The sequence below is a fragment of the Taurulus bubalis genome (genome assembly GCF_910589615.1).
Source record: "Taurulus bubalis genome assembly, chromosome: 8".
Taxonomy (NCBI): domain Eukaryota; kingdom Metazoa; phylum Chordata; class Actinopteri; order Perciformes; family Cottidae; genus Taurulus; species Taurulus bubalis.
The window spans coordinates 11,627,839-11,651,636 of NC_136596.1; the positions used below are offsets into that span (position 1 = coordinate 11,627,839).

The 23,798-nt window shown below is 39.5% G+C and overlaps 3 protein-coding genes across 3 annotated transcripts; 2 read left to right on the plus strand and 1 right to left on the minus strand.

The window, feature by feature from the left end:
• The first annotated feature begins 1,007 nt into the window (after positions 1–1,007).
• On the plus strand, positions 1,008–7,461 carry polk (polymerase (DNA directed) kappa). Its single transcript, XM_079221695.1, has 13 exons — positions 1,008–1,079; positions 1,216–1,368; positions 1,855–1,986; positions 2,124–2,274; positions 2,442–2,663; positions 2,919–3,043; positions 3,282–3,448; positions 3,539–3,571; positions 3,687–3,783; positions 4,538–4,709; positions 4,852–5,847; positions 6,719–6,767; positions 6,867–7,461. Exons 1-13 carry the CDS (start codon positions 1,023–1,025, stop codon positions 6,961–6,963), a joined length of 2,451 nt encoding a protein of 816 aa, XP_079077821.1. The 5' UTR covers positions 1,008–1,022; the 3' UTR covers positions 6,964–7,461.
• Positions 7,462–8,109: 648 nt separating this feature from the next.
• On the plus strand, positions 8,110–13,500 carry ankdd1b (ankyrin repeat and death domain containing 1B; the record flags this gene model as incomplete). The annotated part of the gene is made up of 15 exons (XM_079222646.1): positions 8,110–8,284; positions 8,863–8,963; positions 9,085–9,183; positions 9,292–9,390; positions 9,663–9,767; positions 9,883–9,984; positions 10,123–10,221; positions 10,700–10,798; positions 11,349–11,447; positions 11,632–11,730; positions 11,842–11,940; positions 12,067–12,162; positions 12,492–12,693; positions 12,928–13,059; positions 13,180–13,500. 15 exons carry the CDS (start codon positions 8,110–8,112, stop codon positions 13,233–13,235), a joined length of 1,662 nt encoding a protein of 553 aa, XP_079078772.1. The 3' UTR covers positions 13,236–13,500.
• A 232-nt stretch (positions 13,501–13,732) lies between these two features.
• Positions 13,733–21,907, minus strand: poc5 (POC5 centriolar protein homolog (Chlamydomonas); the record flags this gene model as incomplete). Its single annotated transcript, XM_079222647.1, has 13 exons — positions 21,856–21,907; positions 21,382–21,465; positions 20,774–20,924; positions 19,313–19,420; positions 18,949–19,148; positions 17,919–18,095; positions 17,563–17,667; positions 16,656–16,835; positions 16,090–16,273; positions 14,681–14,805; positions 14,369–14,470; positions 13,982–14,152; positions 13,733–13,867 (listed from the first exon to the last, which is right to left on the minus strand). Exons 2-13 carry the CDS (start codon positions 21,463–21,465, stop codon positions 13,733–13,735), a joined length of 1,722 nt encoding a protein of 573 aa, XP_079078773.1. The 5' UTR covers positions 21,856–21,907.
• Between the last annotated feature and the right edge of the window lie 1,891 nt (positions 21,908–23,798).

A 23,798-nucleotide genomic window follows, 5' to 3' on the forward strand; every position in this document is an offset into this window, starting at 1 on the left:
CTGTATTATTATTTTTTTTAAATAACATCTGTAACATAAATTGTACTATGTGATATCAATGTGACTCTTTCCAGACCATATCGAAGAATATGTGGAGCCATTTTATGTTAACGTAGTAGTAAAGGGGGAAATCGTAAAGGTTATCATGCAGTCTGTGGTTCTCAAAGTGCAATGTGATCTCCTTACTGAATTAATTTATTTAGACTAAGTCCCGCCCATTCCGGTGATGACGCGTGTACGCGGAAGTTCCGCCAAAACAGTCGTCGTTTTCAAAACATGTCCAGGCATCAACATAGGACGGCTGAGCGCTTTTGATTCAGTGTGATATTTTTGAGTGAAAAGGTTGGTATCCGAATTACTGTTGATATTCTGAATTAGCTAGAAAAGGCACACACACATAATGGGATATATAGCTACGATATCTTAAAGGTCTATCAACTAACTTTAGAACAGAGTTGAGGTCATTGTATATTGGAACATACTGCCAAACAAACCCGACTGTTTCCTTATTAAGGATCCATTCATCAGGATGGAGAATGGGATGGCATCCACCAAAGGAGAGAGCTTCCTCTCCAGGATGGCCCTCAATGACAACAAGGCTGGTATGGAGGGTCTTGACAGGGATAAGATCAACAAAATCATCATGGAGTCATCCAAGGTATACTAACAACTCAAATATATTTGTTTTGATAGTGCTGTATGGCATACCAAGAATCTCCCATACATAGGAATCTGAACAAAGATAGTGGATGTGTGAGAAAGGACAAGGCTCTACAGTGTGCTGTGGACAATGGGATGATGTGAGGTCCAGTTTTACTGGCTGTGTCCAGCCTTGTGTGAAAGTCCCATATCCCCTCTGTAATCACATACACTCCAAAGATAGATATTGCTGCTAGCTCTTTATGATAGATGCGCTACAGAATCTGTAACTCTTGATTGTCCTTGTCGTTTCCCGGCAGGGATCGAGGTTTTATGAGAGTGAGCTGAAGAAAGAGGAGCAGGTGAACCACCGCATCGAGAAAATGATGCTCCAAAAGGCACAGATCACAGAACAACAGCTAAAGAAAGCACAAGCTCAGGTAAAACATGGATGTATGGTTTGGTATCAGGTCATTAAAAAATGCATGTGCAGACAAATTTGATCTGCTATGAATTGAAAAGGCTACAATCTAAATATCACACTACTTAAGTGTTCTTTATTACATTTATTTATAGGTGGAGAGGATGGCCACCGAGCTTGAAAGGAGTCGTGATCTCAGCCGTGTGATTGTACACGTAGACATGGATGCTTTCTACGCTGCTGTGGAGATGAGAGACTGTCCTGAGCTCAAGGACAAGCCCATGGCTGTAGGATCCATGAGCATGCTGGTGGGTTAAAATATGGAAAAATGTACACAATTTGGCAGTCATTTGTTAGATCATTAAATTGAATAGTGAAGCACACTTTAATCCAAGAAAGACAGGATAGGAATAGAAGAAAAGTAATAGAACATTTTAGGTTACTGTTCACACAGTACACTTTTTCTGTTATACAATTCATCACTAACCCATATCAAACAATTACAGTCTGTTTTATATATTTATAACGTACTGGAAATCATTATTGTGAATCTCCTAACCATGATCCCCTCAGTATAATGCAGCAAAACTACATTTTCACAAATCACAGTGGAGGAATAATTCTTCATATGTGTATTTTATATATCAATAAATTCTTAAAATGATAAATTAAATAAACTGTACTTTACTGTCATATTAGAAATCATGGCTATTTAAAACCAATGCCAATGTTTTATGAATTACTTCAAGACAAATTTAAAGTGTTTCATATAGATCTCACCCTTTCTCTTGCAGTCAACGTCTAACTACCATGCCAGGAAGTATGGGGTTCGAGCTGCCATGCCTGGGTTCATTGCAAAGAAACTCTGCCCCAACTTAGTTATTGTTCCAACCAATTTTGCCCAATACAGAGCTGTGAGTAATGAGGTAAGATTGATGGCAAAACACACACAAAAAGAGATGAATACGTCTTGAAACTTGCATGAAAACAAATGCTATGTGACTGTGTTGTGGGCCCTTTGCTTCAACCAACAGGTGCTTATGAATTTGTATCTCTCTGCTAGATCCGGGAGGTTTTTGCAGACTATGACCCTCACTTCCAGCCGATGAGCCTGGATGAAGCTTATCTGGATTTTACAGACCACCTGGAGCAGAGACAGAGCTGGCCAGAATCCTCTCGTACACATCACTTCCGTGCCAGCAGCGCCGCTACAGGCAGGACTTAATTATGCAGAAATGTAGAATGATCATATGCTGTGATGGGTTTTTGTAACTGCAACTTTTGGCACATTTACTGTATACATAATATGACAGGGAACACTGTTCCATGATCCAAGTTTCATACACTAGAATCCATCAAGTTATTGTTCTTTTCTGTAAAGGTGAAGAGCAGATTGAGCTTCCCCAGGTGCCACTGCCAGAGAAAGAAGACCTCTCTCCAATCCTGTTTGAGGACAGCCCGAACATCTCTCTCTGCTTATTGGACTCTGAAGGTGTCAATGCTGCTGCTAATGCGTTTGAGGTGTTTGGCACGTCTCTTGAGGAGGCTGTGAGAGAGATGCGCTTCCGCATTGAGCAGAAGACCATGCTGACTGCCAGTGCAGGTAAGTGAAAGAGCCTTTCTGAAGTGATTAATAAAACATTACCCCTTTTCGTCAGTGTCTTAATATTGTTAAACATTTGCCGTTTGAGTTTCACAGGAAAATTTTAAGTATTCAATGAAAGTTATTTGTTCCCTCTCTTTCCCACTTTCTGAATAAAACCAGAAACTCTACGATTATATAAAAGTATAATTAATTCTTCATTCTACAATAACAAACTGCTCAACAATAATAATAAAAGTCTATTTACTCTTCTAGGAATTGCTCCAAACACGATGCTTGCCAAGGTGTGCAGTGACAAGAACAAGCCCAACGGCCAATACAGACTCCCCTCCACTAGAGAGGCAGTCATGGAGTTTGTCCAGAATCTCCCAGTTCGCAAAGTACGGCACACATTGCTCAAACTAAACCATATACAGAGGGTCTTGGAGTAGATTTGGTGAATAATTACGGAAATTACGGAAAGATGTTCAATCATGTGTTTTTGTAATATTACAGGCTGACAGATGGGTGTAAAGGGACTAATGATGTACTGCATAACGGGGAAAGATGGATGGATGAATGAAAGTAAATCATTAATATTTAAAGACCGTAAAACATGTGTTTGTGTATCCTTTCCAGGTGTCTGGCATCGGGAAAGTGAGTGAGAAGATGCTGAATGCTCTTGGCGTCAGTAGCTGTTCTCATCTTGGCCAGCAGATGGGGTTGCTGTCGTTGTTGTTCTCGGAGACGGCCTGGCATCACCTCATGCATGTTTCTTTGGGTCTGGGCTCCACATCTATACCTAGGTACTTCACTGTCTGTTTGATAAAACTCAACACAATTGATTAAGAAAGAAAAGAATCCAGCTAACACTCACTGTCTTTGCTTTTATACAGACATGAAGAAAGGAAAAGCATAAGCACAGAAAGGTATGGTTTTAATGAGACATAAGTTGATTGCTGATTTATTTATTTATTTATTATTATTTTTTTGTCCATCCTCTCATCTCTCTCATTTCCTCTTTGTCCCACCTAATCTTTACAGGACATTCAAAGAACTGAGTAATGTTGAGGAGCAGTTGTCTTTTTGCAGGGAGCTCTGTGAAGACTTAGCAGAAGACATAAAGAAAGAAGGTCTAAAGGTAGTGAATGAGGGTTGCTTTTTTTATATTTTGCAACATGACCCGACCTCTGTGCATATCTTATGAAGAAGTGGGTTGTCTTGATCACATAGTTGGCTACCTGTTCTGGTTACATCAACAATACATGGGGTTACACTGTATGCTGTTGAGACATTGCTTGGATGGATCTTGTCTTAAAACTCCATGTGATTGTCTCAGACTGAGCCAATAGAAGCGAAATAAAACAAGCACTGGGGATATTTGCACAGAAACAGACACCACATAAATGGATCGAGAGAAAAGGGTAATAACAACAACAACAAAATATTGTCTTATTCTCGGCCTCACTCGAATCCCCCTTACTCTAGACAGAATCTCATACAATTACCTCAACCTGTTCATTCATTTGTGAATTGATAGAGAAAAGTCTGGTTGACTTGGCACAACCATCACCCCCCTGCCTGGGTCCTGATGTGGCCTTGATAGCTGGAGGAAATAGAGGGCCATTAAGGAGACGGGGCTCCTATCAGCCTTGGAAATGTCTCCCTGGGAGATGATCACATTACTAAGAAAGCACTTTGTGGTGTTTTACTCACAAAAGGCATTCTGACAAGTGATATGACAGAGTATACAGATGTCTATTTCTCGTCTATGGCCTTTCCACGGGGTCATTGATTATGCTTATAATTAAGAGGTTGTTTGACAGTAGACATGATGACCGTAACTGAGTTCCCTGATATGAATTCAACTGTGTATTTTCTTCATTTTCCTTCAGGGTAAAACGGTAACACTGAAGCTGAAGAACGTGAACTTTGAGGTAAAAACCAGGGCGCTGACGCTACCGTATGCTGTTGCAACAGTGGATGAGATTTTTGCTGTTGCTAAGGACCTACTGAAAACGGAAATCCACAATGAAAGCCCCCAGCTACTCAGATTGAGACTCATGGGTAATTAGATATAGCAATATAACTTGATATAACTATCTTGAAATAAATCTAAATGATCCGTAACGCACTGCATTTGGAAATAAAAACACAGTTGGCATTCATTTTAAAGTTTTCTCTCGATGATTTGTTTTTCTCCTCGTAGGTGTTAGAATCTCCGCCTTTGTCAGTTTGGATGATAAAAAGCCTCTGCAGAGGAGCATCGTTGGCTTTCTACAGCCAGGCAAGACAAACGCAAGTGGTTCTTCCCAAGGAACGAATCAAAAACTTGTGAAAAAGTATCTCTCCAATGACTCCTTCCAAACTGGGCCGATTGCTTGTCTTCCCCTTGCACAGAAGTGCCAGAGACAAGAGGAAGTACCCAGGGGGAGTAAGCAGAGGGCGTTTGAAGGGGGTCAGACGAGTGAGGAACACAAACAGTCTTTCTTCCAAAGGGCTCATGCCAAACGACTGCAACTCCAGGCAGAAAATGCAAGCACACAAAAGGAAGTGCATGGGGAGAATGGTTGTGTGATGACTTCCACAGGCACATGTGCTGAAAAGGGTGTCGAGTCGTTAACAGAAGCACAAAAGAGTGACTCTACAGCCTCAGATCCCTCAGAAAATCACTTTGTTTCCCACGTAGAGGCCCAAGCATCCACATCAGGCTGTGGTGTCACAGTGTCGGAGAGCCTCACCTGTCCAGTGTGTTTCAGGCAGGTGGAGACCACTGATTTGAATGTCTTCAACACGCATATAGACCAGTGTCTCAGTGATGCCTCTAGAAGTAAAAGCCAATGCACAGTTTCTGACACAGAGTCAGACATGGACCTAGAAAATGGCCAGAAGGAGTGTGAAGAGTTTGAGTCGAACAGAGTTGATCCTCAACAAGACCAGCACAACTTGGAAAACGATTCTCTTCAAACGATTTTGTTGATCAATGCTGACAATACAACGGTAACAATGCGATCGCCTCAGTCATGTAATGAAAAAGGCCCCGTCCTTATCTGCCCAGTATGTCAGCTGACCCAGGATAGCGATGACCTCACTATCTTCAATCACCACGTTGACCTCTGCCTGAACCAGGAGGTCCTACATGAGCTGGGGGGGCAGACGTCATCTCCCATAAATCCACCTTCAGTTATAAATAGCAAGGCCATAGGTGAGTGTGTGTACTACATTTAGTTCGGCCCCTTGGGGGCAGCAGAAATGAATTGTGAGCACAACAGTACTGTATCAACACCTTTTTTCTTATTCAAACATCCAGCAGTTTCAGTGCAACATGAGCCTTCAATTGGAGTGTGATGACTCACTCTAGCGATGTTTTTGGTTTTGACCATCTCCTGAGACAAATATGTCTTTAGCCGCTAAATGCTCCACACCAGCTTTTTCACTAACTGTTTCTCTGCTGTCCGGTGCTGAGCAGGCGGTGTACAGTCAGTTGGTTTTAGAGTTTCTCCTGCTGAAAACCACTGCTTGCTGCAGCTGAAAGCCAAAAGGAGCTGCAGATTCAGTTGATAATTCTTTAAATATTTGTATTATAAAATAATAAATTATATTTTTTTTAATACAAAATATTGATTATATCCACTTTGATGACCCATTTTGTTCCTTGTGTACTTCAGGGTTCCGGGTATGGTCATTGTTGGATCCAATCTGTGCTGGTGACGGATATGACCCTGTTAGTAATGCCTATAAACAGTGGCTGTATGACATTTTTGGAGTTAATGGAATATCTATTTGGGAGGATGTCAGTGTTATCTATTGTTAAGTTTGTATCGATTCCCACTGAGAAAAGACTTCTCATTTCGGCCAGTGGGGCTTCCTTTGCCTTGAAAATAGCTAAATTACTTTCTCACCTTTTCATTTTCCACAATTAACTGCACCCCGGTTTCCTCTTAAACAAGCCTCAGAAATTGCATTCTCTAGATCCCTGAAGAGGTGCGACTATTGTGTACCTCCTTGGTGGATGTCATTTATGTTGTCAGAGCGTTTTTTTTTCTATGTTCATGAATATCTATTTCTGTTCACAGATAGAAGCCGTCTCCTGCCAATGCAAGCAAGTAAAGGCAAAACTAAAAGGTGAGACTGCTTGATTACAGACTGTTGCTGCTTGTTGTCTCTTAATATTCCATGTAATGTACTGTCGGTAAAGTAGAACGCTTTTTTAATGACTTTCAGACGGGACTCTCCTTCCTCTCCTCCTTCTAAAAAGGCTAAATGCCTCGGGTCTCACAACACCATTGACAAGTTCTTCAGGTCATGCACGAAGAACTGAGAATATTTTTCTTCAGGAAATGGAAAACACCACACCCCTTCTGCTCAAATGAGCAGTTTTTTATTGCACACAAAGCCATATAAAAATGTTCTCCTCAGAAATCTGTAATTTATATAGTATTTGCACTATGTATGCGTTGTTTGTCTTTTAAGGTAGACACTATACGGGTAATTAAAGATGACAAAAGACAAACTAATTATGGCAAACTAATGGAAACATGTATGCCAGTTTTATTTCCTGTTTGTTACTAAAGATAAGCGTAATGTTTTTTTTTCACTGTATGTATACTGATCATAAGGATATTTATGTATTACACTGCACTGAGGTGCCTGCCTCTGTGAGTTTCTTCATTCATTTATTTTATTCATATATTTGCTGTAATTTACAGTTGTATTTATTATGTTTCCAATGATAGAATTGTCTATGTTTAATAATGAAGATAAGAGAATCCTTCTATCGTGTGAATCAAAGTTATATAAGAAATAAATTACTTTTCTGCTGAAATTTCACTTTGGGTGGTGGTATTTCCACAGTTCATTATTATTATTAATCTCACTTTTTAACCAACAATGTTAGCGTAATGAAGAAATGGTTTACAGGTTTAACACTGTAGTGTTGCTGCTTTAAAAACAGAAAAAGATTAAAAAAAAAACATGCTGCACAGTGACCTAAGAAGACTAGTGCCTCAGGTGTGACTGTGAAACATTGCTCCGAAAGAACCCGTGTATAATCAAACATCCCTCTACAAACAAGTTAAACTTCTATTAGCGCCTTATGTTAATCTTGTGTAAACATTGCACAACATTCTCAAACCATAATATAAATGAAGCCACATTCATGCCACATACTAGTCGTGGAACACAGGTGAAGTGTGACTTGTTAAACAGTCTCTGTAGATATCAGCAGTTTCTCCAGGGTGTGAGCTGGTAAAGTAAACACGGATCAGCCCTGCGGCATTGAGAGAATAGCAGGAGGAGACTTCCACCTCAAGGCTTGCTGCTGTTTATTTGAAGACAGGAACTGCACAAGGTTAACATCTTTCGTGGAATCTGTTTCCTCGGGTATCTGGTTTGGTTTACTTTCAGTGTTATTTAGTTGACCAAACCCACCTTGGACAAACAAAGAGGTAATTTAAGCAACTTCCCAATGGAGAAAAGAGCATTGGCTTTGAGGGAGCTGATCAAGAAGCATCAGCCTAAAACCGAAAATTTGGACCCTCGGAAGTGGATGAAAGAGGAGACTATTAGGGGTTTTGCTGACTTCATATTGAACAAGCACACCGAAAGAGAGATGGATAACAGCTTCGACAACAAAGAGATGTGTGAGTATGCAAGAATAACAAATGTAGTAAAGGTGGAAAACAAATGGAATATATACAAATTATTATGATTACGAAGCAATATTTCAAAGAAAGTTTCTCTTGTTCAGGACTGAGCCTTCAAGTTTATACTGTTAAAGCTGGAGTTAATGATTAGTTATACATGACTGACTGTATGCCCTATTTCTTTACAAGAAACACACTATTTGCTTAAGGCTGAAACCAAGGCAATCTCCACCACAGCACATAAAACACTCATCTCGGTTGACCAGTGGCGGGCCGTGCTAGGCCTGCTGTCTGATATCGTATACATAAATACGCGCATGACGGTATGCTGTTCGGCAAATTATAAATATATAAATTATATATTAAATTATAAAATAGCTATAACTTTGCGATTCTGTTTAGGCCAGCAGAGATGGCTGCCGTTGACATAGTATGCTTCTGCTGAGGTTGCAACTCGGATGCCATTATATATTCCTCACACATCATCTAGATGTGTATCAAGCCTAAACATGCTGTTATGTATATTACATATAAAAAGCCATATGCAAAGCCTTCCTGTCTGCTGTGTTGTGCAGTGCTTGATGCAGAGAAGCAGTTTATGGAAGCAGCAAAGAGAAATGATGTGGAGACCATGAAGACGCTTGCAAGAGGGCTGAATGCCAATGCAAGGAATGTGGTGGGTCTAATAGACAAACACTCAATCTGCATCTCAGTATACTGCATTGTATAATACCACACAAACAGATATTGAAACCCATATTTAATGGAAAACATACTGAAGAAGTTGTTTGACTCAGGATAACAGGACTGCCCTTCACTATGCTGTAGCTGGCAAAAACAAGGAAGCTGTGCAGCTTCTTCTACAGCGGAGGGTCAAGGTGGACCAAAGGGACAAGGTGAGAGGGTTTTAACTACTGCATCTGAAAACTTGAGCCACTGACAATTGCTAATGTAAAACTCTTAAGTAACAACTTCCCATTCTGTTATTGTGTTGCGTCTGGCAGCATGGTGTGGCGCCCATTCATTTAGCTGCCTGGTTTGGCAGTTTGGACATCCTGAAATTATTAGTGCAGGCCGGGGCTGAACAGAAGATTGAGAACGAGGTAAAGAAGCAGGAAGATTTTTGTTCTACTTTGTCTCAGTAATTGGTAAATTTGACCATTTGTCTTCATTTTGATTATTAAAAAAAATGCTCCCCCTAAGGCAATTCAATTCCATTATATTGGATTATAAACCTAACATGTGTATGCTTATCTCAGCCCAGATGCTCTTGTCCATCATGTTATACATCCTTCTATTTCCTATTGCAACTCAACTACATTTATTATATTCCACACTGCTTGATTAAACATTAACTTGCTTGTTTCCACCTAAGGAAGGACTGAATATCCTGCACTGTGCTGCTATCAACAACCACACTGAAATTGTAGAGTATATAATTAATGACCTGCAGATGAAAGAACTAGACAAAGATGACCAGGTATCTACTCAACACCCATTTTACACAAATCAATATAGTTCACGAATGATATGTTATTCGGGACGACCACAGTATATGAAGTAAATATTGTTTGGACATCAATTCTTTTTTTCAGTCAGGACAACGGGCATTTGCATTGGCGGCAGAGCATGGATGTATTGAAATGATGGATATACTAATTGTGCCATACGACATGGGCACCATGAAGGCCAACAAGGTGTGTGTGGACTTGTTCAGGTTTTTGGTTTGTGTCCCATTTGTGCTCACATGTGTCTGAATGCACATTTGTGTGTTGCAACTGCAAGTAAGATCAATACTCTTTGATCCGGTTGTTTCCTTCCCTCCCATCTGCCAGGGCGGGGACACGCCCTTGCACTTGGCTGCCAAGAACGGCCACTCAGATGCCGTACAATCGCTGCTGCAGAGCTTCGATACACGGGATGAAGTCAATATGGTACACAAGCCCTGTAAACATCATCTCTATCACAGTTTGGGTTGTGACAGTGTGTGCTCAGTGGCTAATCCACTGCTGGGTGGCTGCTCCACTTTGTATTAACTAAGATGCATCAAACATGTACTGGTTACTATTATATAACAAAGAAAAGTGTGTTTTGGCTTGAACGTCAGTTATACTTGATAACATTTACTTGGTATTTCTGGATTCTTCCAACTGGGAGTGGAGATGGATATCATCTGAATAAAGATGACTGAGTTAATAGTTATTAAATCATTTAAAATGTTAAAAGACTTCAGCATAAACAATGCAGTTACAAATGCCTGTTTATTATCCAAGGGCGGTTCCTTTCTGATTCGTAACTGATTACAGGCCTGAAAACATTGTTTAAATTTTGTGAGCATAGTAAGACATTTTCTGTGTCTGTTGGTTATCTTGCACCACTACTAGATTTTTGTATTTTATTTTTGTCTCGCAGAATTGTGAGACAGCTCTGTACCAGGCAGCAGACAACGGCCATGAAGAATGTGTCCTGATCATGCTAGAGGCCGGCTGTGACCCCAACATCATTACAACGGTACAATAGGCCACCTTTCTGACTTTAACTGGCACATTTCTTAGACATCAGATATTCCTTTTATATTGTACATATATATCTCTATGCAACCCCACCTAGACTGATCCCTATTGCTAACCCGATTTTGGCATTGTGTGTGTATATATGTATATATATATATATATATATATATATATATATATATATATATATATATATATATATATATATATATATATACATATATACACACACACACAAACACAAATATATACATATATATATACACACAATTGTTTTTTTATTTACACCTTATTGTTGTCTTCGACTTTTATATTTGCACTAATTATATGTACACATATGTATTTTGTATTGCAACTGCTGCACAGCAATTTCCCTCATAAATGAAGTTGTATCTAAATATTAAAAGCTCTGACTTGGTGCCCTGTTGTTGATAGTGTAATAGTGTATTTAATGTGGTTAATCCTATAGGCACAATCAAAGTTGATGTGGTAAATAATGTTTTGCCAACAGCTGAACAGCTAAATCTCCCTCTATGCCTCTCTTGAAGGCCAAATGCAGCGCTCTCCATCCAGTTTCAGAAAGAGGAGACATGCCTCTCGTCCAACTCCTCTTAAATTACAAAGCCCATACGGACTTCCAGAATCAGGTAAGCAAACACAAGCTAGGTGGCAGTAGTACTCTCTCTCAGTAAAGTGTTTTGGTCACACACATCAGCTGTGCTGCAGATATTCAGCCTGGATACATATTATTGGGATTTTGCATATTTTTTACTAAGCTAACTCGCTCACTTTTTGGGCTCATGTTGTGAAACAGAATATTTTTCCTCTCAGCACCTAGAGGCTCCTATCCACCTTGCAGTGAAGAACAGTCACATCCCTGTCATCCATTCTCTACTGGCGGCTGGCTGCAACATTAATGTCGCTGATAAGGTGCGCTAGTCTCAAGTCAAATAAGATGTAAGTCAAACTATATATGAGAAAAATAAATAGAGAACATAATTGCTGCATTGTGTTGTCCTGTCTGATGCTATGAACTGTTAGAGGTCCCAGACTGCTATGCACCTTGCTGCAGAGTTGGCCAGAATAGAAGTCGTGGAAATGCTTCTGAAAGCCAGGCTGGATCTGACCCTCCAGGACAGGGTAATACTTTTCACAAACTTTATTTCTAGAGCTAACAAAAGGGGCGTTGCCATATATGTTAACTTATGCTCTCGTAGTTTACAGTTGTGTATTACGTTTTTGTTGTACATGTTGGATTCGGAGTAGCAGGGTAAGACGGCTCTGGGTGTGGCAGTCAGGGCAGACGAGGTGATTGTTGTGGACATGATCATCAAAGCAGAAAGATACTACACCTGGAGGAAGGTGAGAAATGGTTAAATTACTTGAAACTTGTACCATTGTCATGTGTGCCATAATTCATGTTTGAGGCCTTGAAATCAATAATTACATTCATCACAAATGATTAATTTTCCAATGTCAAAATCTAGATTAGTTCAATCCTCTCTAATACTATTAAAGCATCCAAAGTCAAAAAAGAAATAAAAAGGATTTGCAACCCAGAAGAATTTGACAGGCAATTTATCCATAATTTAATTAAGAGCATGTCTGAATCATTTCCTGTTATGTTATTGTTACTAAAAAACACGTTGACTGAGGCTTGTGGCCTTTACATAATTTAATTGCCCTTTCAGGCAAACCCAGAACTTAATGAGAGCATTCACAGCGAGAATCCCCTAACGTTTAAACTCGACCACCGCGGCGAGACCAAGCAGCTCCGTTCCATGGCCTGGCGCCTGGCGTACAAGCTTCTGAAGGCAGGAGACTGGAAAAGACTTGCAGAACACTGGGGCTTCACGAAGGAGCAAGTGTCGGCCATCGAGGAGCAGTGGACAGGTGCTATAACTCACACCGCCTGGACAGGCTTTTGACTGTGCATTTGGCAACTCTCTGAACATTTAGAAAATAAGCTTTTTGTAGCCAAAATGTTTGAGGGAAATTTTGCAATGAAAGGAAAATCCTTGGATAGCTTAATGTTTTCAATCAGATTGGACTATGTATTTTTTTCAATTGTATCTTCCAAAGCACAGACTAGTGCAATTGTTTTGCTATGTGTGTTTTTTTTCACAGGTCAGCAGAGCTATCAAGAGCATGGAAACAGGATGCTGCTGATCTGGCTCCACGGGGAGGAGTTGGCTCAGAAGAGCACTGCTAAAGAACTCTACCAGGGCCTCATCCTCACAGGGAACAGGAAAGCTGCAGGTACATTCAGAACATTTGTTTTACCAAACAAAAATACTGAGGAATGTATAAACATAAAGGTGTGCTGGCTGGGGATATGTGCCAAAATGTTATCGTGGAAATTGTTAATTTGTTTTACAGATATTATTCGGATGGAGGCAGAGAATTCCAACAGCAAGAGCTGCAGGATTTCATGAGGATGAACACATTTACATCATTTTCAACTACTGGAGCAGTAAAATAATTTATTTTGATCAGTAACATATGACTTTGGTGTATTAAAACAATCAACCTGTGGTTTTGGACGGTCGGTCTCAATAGAGTAAAATACAATTAAAAATAAATACTTGCAATTTTAAATCATGCACAGGTGAAACTATTCTGTTCAGTTATTTCTTTCATAGAAATAAATGTCCATTTTGTAACTCTAAACTCTGTCAAGCTGGTAATTATAAAAAACATTTACACGTACGTTTCCTGTGTCTATGAAGCACTTTCCTGAGAAAAATCCTATTGCTCAAGACATTATGCACATTCATGATAGGAAGTTGAAAAAAAATCTAATGTTCACTTCAAATGCAGAGAGCGAGGGCAAATCCACTCCAAGATATAAAAATAAAATGGACTTGGAATTAATGCCACGTAACTATTTCTTGGATAGTTGCAACATCTTCTAAGAGATATAAGTGTGTGGTCAGTCAACTACTTTAATAGAGTGTACATGGCATGTGCTGGTGTGTGTTCTGAAGGAGCTTCTGTCTCTGGTGGTGCTTTGGCCCTGTTGGGAGGAGCGAGGAAACTTAGAAGCCATGGCCTGACCGATAGTGAGCTGAAAGAACGAAAGAGAAACAAAAGAAAATGTTTTTTCAGCTTCACATAACTAAAGGTATACACATAATACTGCATAGATAGTAATACAATAGTGATGCACTCTGTCCCATACCTGTGTAACAGGATGATGGCGTTCAACTATTACAGAGCTCATGGGTGGAGCCACACTCATCACCTGGAGGTTGCTGCGTGCAGCCTTACCAACGTCAGTGCGTGCAGTGATGCGAGCCGTTATAGTCTTTGAGGGTTTTTGTTGACCGGCTGTGATGACACGACTGCTCACCTGAAACAGCAAATACTATTGTGTCATGTATGAATGCGATAACTGTAGTAGAGACTTATTTTCTACTAAACTTGAGTCATTCTGTGTTAATAACAATTTAATCAATAATATAAGTATAGTCATAGTTGCACATGGCTGTTGTGAAGGTGAACATTATCATTACTTGTAATGACTTGTGCCATAGTCAACCAACCGATCAGTACGTATAATGCCAACCTGTTTGTGGGAACTTGCAGTGCCCCCAATTGGGAGGGAGCTGTGCACTACTGTAGTGGGAGGGATCACTTCTGCCCTCGACACAGGGGCACCAGAGCCCATCTGAGAACAAGGAAATACAAACACTATTTTAACACCACTACTGAATATGAATATTTCTGTTTTAGTGGAATCTACAAGAAAAGTTTAGCGAGAAGCCAGAATTTGCAGGGATTTAAAGTAACAACAAAGAAAAAAATCTAAAGAAAATAAAAATAAAATTATTATTATTATGGTTATTATTATGGTTTTAATGAGAAATTGTCCTCTCACCATATCCTCTACTTGGCTGTGGGAAGGGTCTGGGCGGTCAAAGTGGACTGGACTAAACTGTGTGGAAGAGATGGGATATGATTGAAATTGAGCCAATGTAGGCTCATCCTGGGGAGGCAGAATATCTACAGAAAGAAACAAATACATACATTTAGTCAGTCTCACAATATGTGTTAACAAGCTTCGTGTTTGTTATTATTGCAGAAAATCACACATTTTTGTGATAAATGTTGGACTGGAGTTTACAATTATGATGAATCTTTCCTATTGAACCTATGATCTTGATGACCAGTATACTTTGAATCAAAAGCCTACCCATCTAACATTTCCTTTTTGGTTGAACACTTGCACTTCATAGCTCTCAGTACTAATGATTGAGAAATGGCGATGTTATATAGGTTTAAACAACATATCTAACAGAGAAGCCAGAGACACTACACACCTTTGCTTTAACAAAATAAAAGGAGACTGAACGTTAATTGTATAACTCTTATCAGTACATATACTTAAAAAGGCTCAATAGCACTTCATATCAATGTATTTTGTGTTAGTCTGGTTGGCGAAAAGAGTAGGAAACGAGTATTCAATTAGCAGCCCAGCCCCAGTTTGACAGCCACATAATGAAACACATTTCAGGTTGCAAGACTCATTAAACCTGAAAGCAGATGGATGAGCAGAAGACCACGTTAGGGTTCATTTGCACAAACTAAAAGCAGTGAGATCCAGCACCAGTAGCCATGTACTCACCAAAAATAGCACAGAGAACAACATAAAACCAATAAGAATGTATCCTGATAATCGTGTAATGCTATGCGTTTTTAGGGCAAGTACTAGGCTGATTAGTGCTATTGGACATTCATTTTAGTTGTATACTTTAATATCCTGAATTGGTCCAAGCCTTTACCCCATTTTTTCATAGCGCTAACATACGACTAAATAACAGCAATTTCATGATTTAATAAATGTGGCAAAGGGCTATTTAACTTTTCCAGCTACATTTTTCAGTGCCACATCAAGGTTATAACCTGAGCAAAGTATACCTCAGTTAGCACTCAGCACAAACCCATGACTCATCACTCCATTAGATGAGCCAGTGAATGACTTCCAGAAGAACAAAGACCACCCTCCACTCCACTCCAATCTGCACAATTGTCAATAGCACACGCCTGGACTCTATGGAGAAATGGTGTTTCTTTCTTTTGCCAGTTAGTTTCTGTCATGATTGATGTGTTGAATCGATACAGCAGCGCGGCAAGGCCAGCGATGCTTTTATGCTTTGTTTAAAAGAAAAGGGGTCTATTTAGGTAGTTATATGGCTTGTGATAAGGATAACAGTGCACTTTTAAAAGTTGTTTAAAAAGGGTGGGTATTCTCTAAAAATAGCTTTGTGTGGTTATTCTATTACAGACCATGCTGATCATGAACTGAAGGTTGCCCTGGCCGTCCCTCTGTAGTGTGAAACATGCCGAGAGCCTCCATGTTGAGAGCACACACGCCCCTCATGAAGGCTTTCTTCATAGATTCTTCATAGCGCTCTCTCTCTAGTCGCAGTCTCTGAATCTCTGCCTGCGCCTTCTCTGTAGCCACACAGTGCTGTGGAGACAGGATGTAGAAGAGAGAAACAATTAATGTATCAGTTTATAAAGATGCTGACAAAAACAAATGATGTTCATAGCTTTCATTCGTATGCCTTTGTGTTGCACCCTTGATATACATTTGATGCACCAACAACAACCATTTTCCGATTTAACCTTTGAATTCTTAATCTATTAATCAAGAGTAGTGTGGTTGTTGTTTATCGAAATGTTCAATTTGTATATATTTATTATATTTAACTTAAGAAACAGTTGAAAAATATGTATCTTGCTGACTACAGAGTGCTATAATTCCTACTGTAAAACATGTCAATGAATTTAGCAATGCAACATCACCATACCACAGTGTTTATATGCGGGGCCTTCACTTGCTTGTTTACCTCGGCCAGCTTGGCCTCATACTCTGCAGACAGACGGGTGCAGACCTCTTCAGCCCTTGCACGGCAAGCCCGTTCTACCTGGACCTTCCAATGTTTCTGGATCAGAGACTGCCAGCCAAACCACACCTTCTTCTTCAGCTGCAAGTTGTAGTGCTGCTGTGCTACCTGAGCAGCGCGAGCCTAGCAGGGAACCACAATACCATGAAAATAGTCACAAGGAAATAATTACACCCTTGATCATTCTTGTGCAGTACCTTTTTCCTCTTGTGGGGCACTGTCTTTGTCAGGGTTTGGACAACAATACGAGACATCCACTATATTTTCCATTTTGAACAAATGGCACAGCTATTTTGTAAATATATACATATAAAAAAATGCCGTTGCTAGTTTGATAAGCATTATGGTATGACAAGATCACCAGTGCACTGACAACGTTTCACACATGTACATTTAGTAAAATATAGCATATAATGCATGTTCAGTGTGCACTGACATTGTGATGTATGGGTCGGTCGCTCATGCAGAGTGATTATTTGCATAAATCATAAACTGCACTGACAGTAATCTAGCAATGTTAAGAAACATTCACAACCAGTAATTTCACATCCATTTCCTAAAATTCCCATATATGAAAATCCAAAAAGCAAAACCAAATAGAATTACACTAAATTATACTAATGGATTGACAAACAGACTAAATTAAAAGTCAGACTGAAGATTCAAAGATGATAATAAAATGTTTATAAATGAGATAATTACATGTGATGCTCATATTATGTTCACCTCAACAAAACACATTACTTTAAGAAGCAAACTTGCATTGAAAGGGGCTATGCAATTTAGCCTCTAATCTTCCACTGTAAATAGTTTTTAACCTCTAGGAAACACCACAATGCCATTAGTTTACCTCCTCTTTGGCCTCAGTGTGCTGGATTCTCCAGCGGGTGAAGACCTTCATTTTTTCATGGTTTTCTTTTTGTCTGTCCAACACCTGGCTCAAGTTCACAATCACCTGCGGGAGGACATGTTATACAATAAGCTTGCCAGTCTAAAAAGCAGATAAATGCGTTCCTCGTGTTCTAAATGTACATAAGAATGAGGATCAGAATGAGCAAATGAGAATTAGATAGAGAGATAGCTCAGACATGGATTAAGCCCAGCCAGTCCTACACTAAAATTGTACAAAAATGTGGTATTTAATCCATGTCCAACCTACAATCACATTATGTAGAGGCAAAAGCAAATAAATACACATGTAATCACCTCATCTTTTCTCTGGTTGGAAGTCTCATAGGTGTCCAGCAGCCCTTTCAGGCTGTCTAGCTCTGACCTCAGGTCAGCTGTCTGGGCTGCATACCTCTCCCTCTCTTTCCTCATCTCCAGCTTGTGTTGCTCCCTGAAGGCCAGCTTCCACTTCCTGAGCTCAGTCAGCACATTTGACTAATTAACAAAAAGAGGGTAAGACAGTCATAATGTGTTAATTACACTGCTTTAGTAAATATCAATATATGTACACCTATCTTCAGTCAAGAGTCTCAACACAGCTTAATAGCAGGTGATTGGTTGTCATCTGCCCTTCAAGAATTAGGTGTGCAATCTTAGAGGAAAAGAGCAGTTAGGATGACCATGTCCAGCCACTCACCTCCTCCAAAATCATTCCACTGGGAGACATAATCAAAAGGTCACCATGAAGAGAAGAGCTGTCATCCTATTCTCACCATTGCCTTGTACATTGTCCACAGTTTTTCCTCTATTTAATCCATCTAAGTCTAACTGTTTAATTGCATGAGAATGTGATATATATATATATATATATATATATATATATATATATATATATATATATATATATATATATATATATATATATATATATATATATATATATCTGAAACTAAAACATTTTATTATTTCCCACCATGCACCATTTAAGGTTTTGGAAATGATGTGCAGTAAGAAACAGCAGTGTGTTAGAAAGAGCAGAATTTGCCTTCTAGATTGCTCTTCAAAGGTTCAAGTAATACTCTGGTGACATTCTACGACAGAGTTGTCCACTGTCAACTAGCTTGCATTCTCATTTCAATTTATTGAGAATAAACCTGCCAGCTGGCTTCTATTTTGCTGTTAACTGCTGAAACACACCGTTCCTATTATTCTATCTCCGCTAAGTCAGAGTCCTATATATAGCCCTACAACATTATCTATGGTCAGCTCTTAAGCAGGCAGTCAAAAAGAGTCATTACATTGATTGATTGTGAAAGGACAGTTCTACAGTTTAAGGAAGCAGACTAACCTTCAGATTGTTGCTCCACGTGTCCAGAATGTTCTCCATCTTGCTTATGTTTTCCTCTGAGATAAATATCTCTGTCACATCGGACTCAGGTGGGTGCGGGCTGCTTGGCCTAGACCTCTGAGACACTGTCTGTAACCTGTCTGAGGGAGTGTTTGAGAGCATTGACACCCTGCTAGATGACCGACCTGCCATCTCCTCGGCTAGAAGGCAAAGAAAAAAGGAACGCAGGACAGACAGAATATCACTAGAAAATAATTGGTCGCTGTATTTCTAAGCTCATTTGATATCAAGAGAAATACAATATGCAGTTAGATATCAGACCAACCTAATCATTTTGTTTCTTTGTATTTTTAATTAAATTTACCATGAGAAGTTCTTAAACGTATGGAGGGCTCAACAATCAAGGGGGAGAACTGTGATGATCTCACACTCCTGTTGGAATGCCTCCCATCTTTAGCTTCAGTAGCAGTATCTGAAAGAAGATGGGTAATTCAGAGAAAGATGGCAAAATGGTAAATAGACCTAGAAAGGATGCTGCTTAAATACATTTTTACCTGGAATAAGTGAGTCAAATTAAAAAGGTGAAAGTTGAAACAAAAGACTGTTTAAGACCAGAACAGGTGGTGGCAAGAATGCTGAATAAGACAGGCGTGACTCCTCGTCGAAGAATGTATTTATGTCAATATCTTAATTAAATCCTGCAGGGGGACGAGAAAGCCTTCACTCTAAAGAGCAGTACGGGCAGAGAGCCAGAAGATCATTACCAATCGGCCGTCTGCTTTCCACATCCCTGTGCACTACTCCATGACAGTTAAAGCACTAAACCCTCCAGTGATAGCTGCAGCTGTGCGCGTGTGTGTGTGTGTGTGGACTGTTTAAGATGTGGAGAAAGCTAACAATCTGACAGACTTGTATCATATGCACCTAAACTAGACTGGTTTACAAGCTGAAAATATGAGGCTTGTGATGCCAAATCTCTTTTGACAGCTGATCATGTGATGGGAGCAGTCTCTGGAAGGGCTCAAGTGTGTAGCGTTGTTGCTTGGAGCAGTTTTAATAAATAATAATGAATTTATTATTAAGATTATTAATAACAAAATAATGAATATTCAGCTTCCATGATAAGACACCATTAGCTTAACTAACACAACTTAACATAAGATCAAATTTAGGAGGTCACCAATTTTTTTTTAAATGGGTGGCGATTAAATGATTTAAACAACACAGTGTCCTGTGTGAGAGACAAGAGGGGGTGGGGGTGAATAGCTTACAGGCAGAACAATCAACATCCAGTTCATATGGCAGGAAACACAAATAATTGTAAACAGAGTCATAAACTTAACTATACATAACTTATATAAACTCAGATGTCTTAAATTTAGAGATTTGGTCAACTATGATCTACATAATTAATGCATAAAGACACTCTATAATGATTCAGTATTGAAAGATGAGTTTTATATGACTAAAGAACAAGATTCGAACAAATGAAAACCAAACAGTAAAAGTTTCTTTAAGTTGTTTCTGAACAATTACTGTAGATGTGTCTCTGTGTTCATCAGGAATGTAGATGCTCAGATTTTTTTCTGAAATGTGCGGTCATTAAACATGCTAGGCGTTGAGTTAAAGAGTCTTATCTGCTCTGAGTATGACCAGGTACATGTACCATAAAGAGACCTATAGTTTCCTGAGGGCAGTTTCTCGATGAAGTTTATTAATTCAGATTATGTCATTGACATTTCAGTTTGATCATCTTTCTGTGGATGTACACGACATGTGTGTATGAATGTTTCTTGCATACAACAGAGATAAGATACCACGATACCTGCTGGGCGCAGTGATTTTGTGTTCTCTTTTCTCTGGGAAGTCCGACCCTCTTCAGACAGATGTGAGGCGCTTCGCTGCAAGTGAGCGCTGGTGAGTCTGTCAAGCTTAGGGGTGATAACCGCATAGCGGAGCAGCTCCTCATACTCATCCTGTTGATCCATAAACAATAAAAAACAAAAACTGTCAGCTCAAGTGTATTTTAACAATAGTATCCAAATCACTCACTGGGAAGTGAAAACTATGGTGAATGTTATAGTAAGTACTCAAACTGCCTGTTGCAAACATCCATTACATTTGTCAGAGCTACCTCTGGCTTCAGCTTTAATGATCTACCATACTTAAAATAGTGAACATTTCATTTTACAATGCAAAGGGCAGTTTAAATATACATTTATGGCATGCCTACCTTTGTTTACACTTCCAAATAAGGGGTTTAAATTATTTATTGAAACTCGGAGCCTGTTTAAAACTTGTCTGATTGCATGTGCTGCTTGCTAACACCGACTTAACTGTGAAGATGTGCTACACACTGTCCTTCTGTTCCTATCTGAGAGATATGACAAGTGCATGAAGACATATAGGTTACGTTATGAATGTGTTTTATACCTGAAGATCAGAGGAGACGGAGCTACCCGGATCAGAGTCCTTGGGCAGAACAGGACTGGTTGGTTCCTCTTCGTCTGAAGACATCTAGACAAAATAAATACATTAAAACTACATTTTACAACATATTTGACAGTGGTTTTGCAGGCAAAATGTACACAAAATCTTTAAATCAGCCTACAAAACAGGAGACTGAAAAAGGACGATAATATAAGTTAGTGTAACTTTCAGTTAACGTACGCTGTTTCTGGCAAACATATACATATACGAATATCTCGCTAACATAAATTAGCGTAACATTACAACTGAGACACACGCGTCCTTCTGGCTGCACAGCTAAGTTAAACGTTACACAACTCATTCGAGCAAGTGACGTTCGTGCTGTTTTGTAGTTTCTATCACTAAAATATAACTATAAGATAACGTATCTAACATTACGCAGACAATATATGTGCAGTATGGTGCGGACATATTTACCTGTTTTATATGTTTATGCAGGCTACCACACTCTCGTTTCCCAAGTTACTCCGTCAGTTAGAAAACGCTTGCTTTGCCGTTTCAAACCGATTGACTGTTAAACAACAGACTCTCTGATTGGCTACTGTTTCCTCGGCCCCTTGCTAAATCGCCTCTGATTGGCTACTGTTTGGTCGGCCCCTTACTAAATCGTCTCTGATTGGTTACAATGTTTCCGTGGTAACAGTAAGCGGAAGCACGCGGAGATCAGCTCACCAGCGGCGCTACTGGTGTGGCGTGACTTCATTACAAACAATACTCTTTTATTATTATTTATTAATAAGGATTTTGTGTGGTTTTGTCAATAGTTAATTTGCATCATTTCAGGCAAATCTTCAGTTGTAAGTTGTGCCCATTCAGCAAACATGGTTCACAAACTGCGTTTCATAAATAGGTTGGCATTATGCATAGAGATTAACTGATTAAAATTGCCACAAGAGGCAAGCTACCCCTCTAAAGAAAGTGTAAGTCCTTGGGGGAATAACGCCACCCTGTGAACCTGGGGCCATTTCTCTGTTGTTCACGTAGACAAACAATGGTTCACAAACTGATTTACAGCAATGTCTCAACCCCCTGAAGACCATGTGCTTAACAGTATTAAGACACATATGTGGGATGGGCAGCCTAACGGCTTGGCAGTGCTGTGCTGGGACAGACTCTAGAGAGAAGAGACATATGGTCCCTCTCAACCGTGGCAGAGCTGCAAGCAGTGCTGTTGGACTGAAGCCTCCTCGCCACCTGCCCGAGTGCTGAGTACTTCACTGTCAGCATTGTCAAAAGACCTGCAGGCTAACTCTAAAAATGAGGAATGCATGCTCATGACATTGTTGACAGATCAGTAATCTTCCCCAAAACAGCAGTTTGACAGCTGGTCAGATAATCACAAAGCATAGAGGTCTAAAGGATTAATTTCATATCAAATATATTCTAAATAAACAGAATGATCATTTAGTGCCAGCAAGGCTTGGCACAGACACCCCTCAGTGCACACATCTTGTATAATACATGTCTTGACAATTGACGCAGGCTATGAATTTGAACCAGAATCGTAAGGCAAAGAGGATAATCCTTGCTGCTCTGTGGGGAGTAGAGGTTTCCTGTTGAATGACAGGAAGCCATAGCTCCCACAGATTACTTATTTCCATTTCAGAGAAGATGATTCACATGTTTTAAAAGGTTTTGATGATGTGTTCATCACAGTTTTTTCAAATGTCCTCTGCTTGTCTGTTTTTATTAAGTCATTGTAACAATAACTAGGTAATGACAACTGCAGGGTTTGTCAATGCTTTATAATAGCACTTTAATAGCACAATACACAATAGCAAACTCTTCATCTTGTATAAACTCATAGATGAAATAATAAACAAAAGCTTCAAACTGAGTTTAAGATACAGACAGACGAGACAGACCTGTATTCTGTACTCACTCTGAATAATGTTTTATTTTTGTTGCAGACAAAGATAATAAGCTACTGTTGATAGTGGTTAGATTAAAGCCAGTATTGCTGCCTCTAACCCTTCTTTAGATCCTTTTTGTAAATCTCACCTTCCTTTCAGCAAAATAAATGCACCTGAGCTTGTGTGTTGAAATGGGATTCAGCTCACATTCTTCTCTCATAGCCTGTTCAATCTGTTCCAGGACAATAATCACAATCCATTTGACTTTCTTCCCCCTGGTATTATAGCTCAGGTACGTTAGACTGTTCAGAACCTTCCAATGGTAGACAGAACAGAAATTGGGAAATAATGTTCTGTGCTTATACAAGTTGACTTTGTTAAGGAACTTTTTCGTACAGTACTTTTACATTTTCTTCATTGTATTTTGACACAGAATCACAGAATCCAAAATATGGTACCCCAATGTATTATGTTGTGTATGTGTCATTTCTTCTTTTGCATCCCAGT

Bases quoted from the DNA above. Each gene is read 5' to 3' on its own strand.
- polk (XM_079221695.1), top strand. From the start codon at position 1,023: ATGATGCTCCAAAAGGCACAGATCACAGAACAACAGCTAAAGAAAGCA. The intron at 1,987-2,123 runs GTAAGATTGATG...TCTCTCTGCTAG, and splicing joins ACAGAGCTGTGAGTAATGAG to ATCCGGGAGGTTTTTGCAGA. The intron at 4,710-4,851 runs GTAATTAGATAT...TTCTCCTCGTAG, and splicing joins ACTCAGATTGAGACTCATGG to GTGTTAGAATCTCCGCCTTT.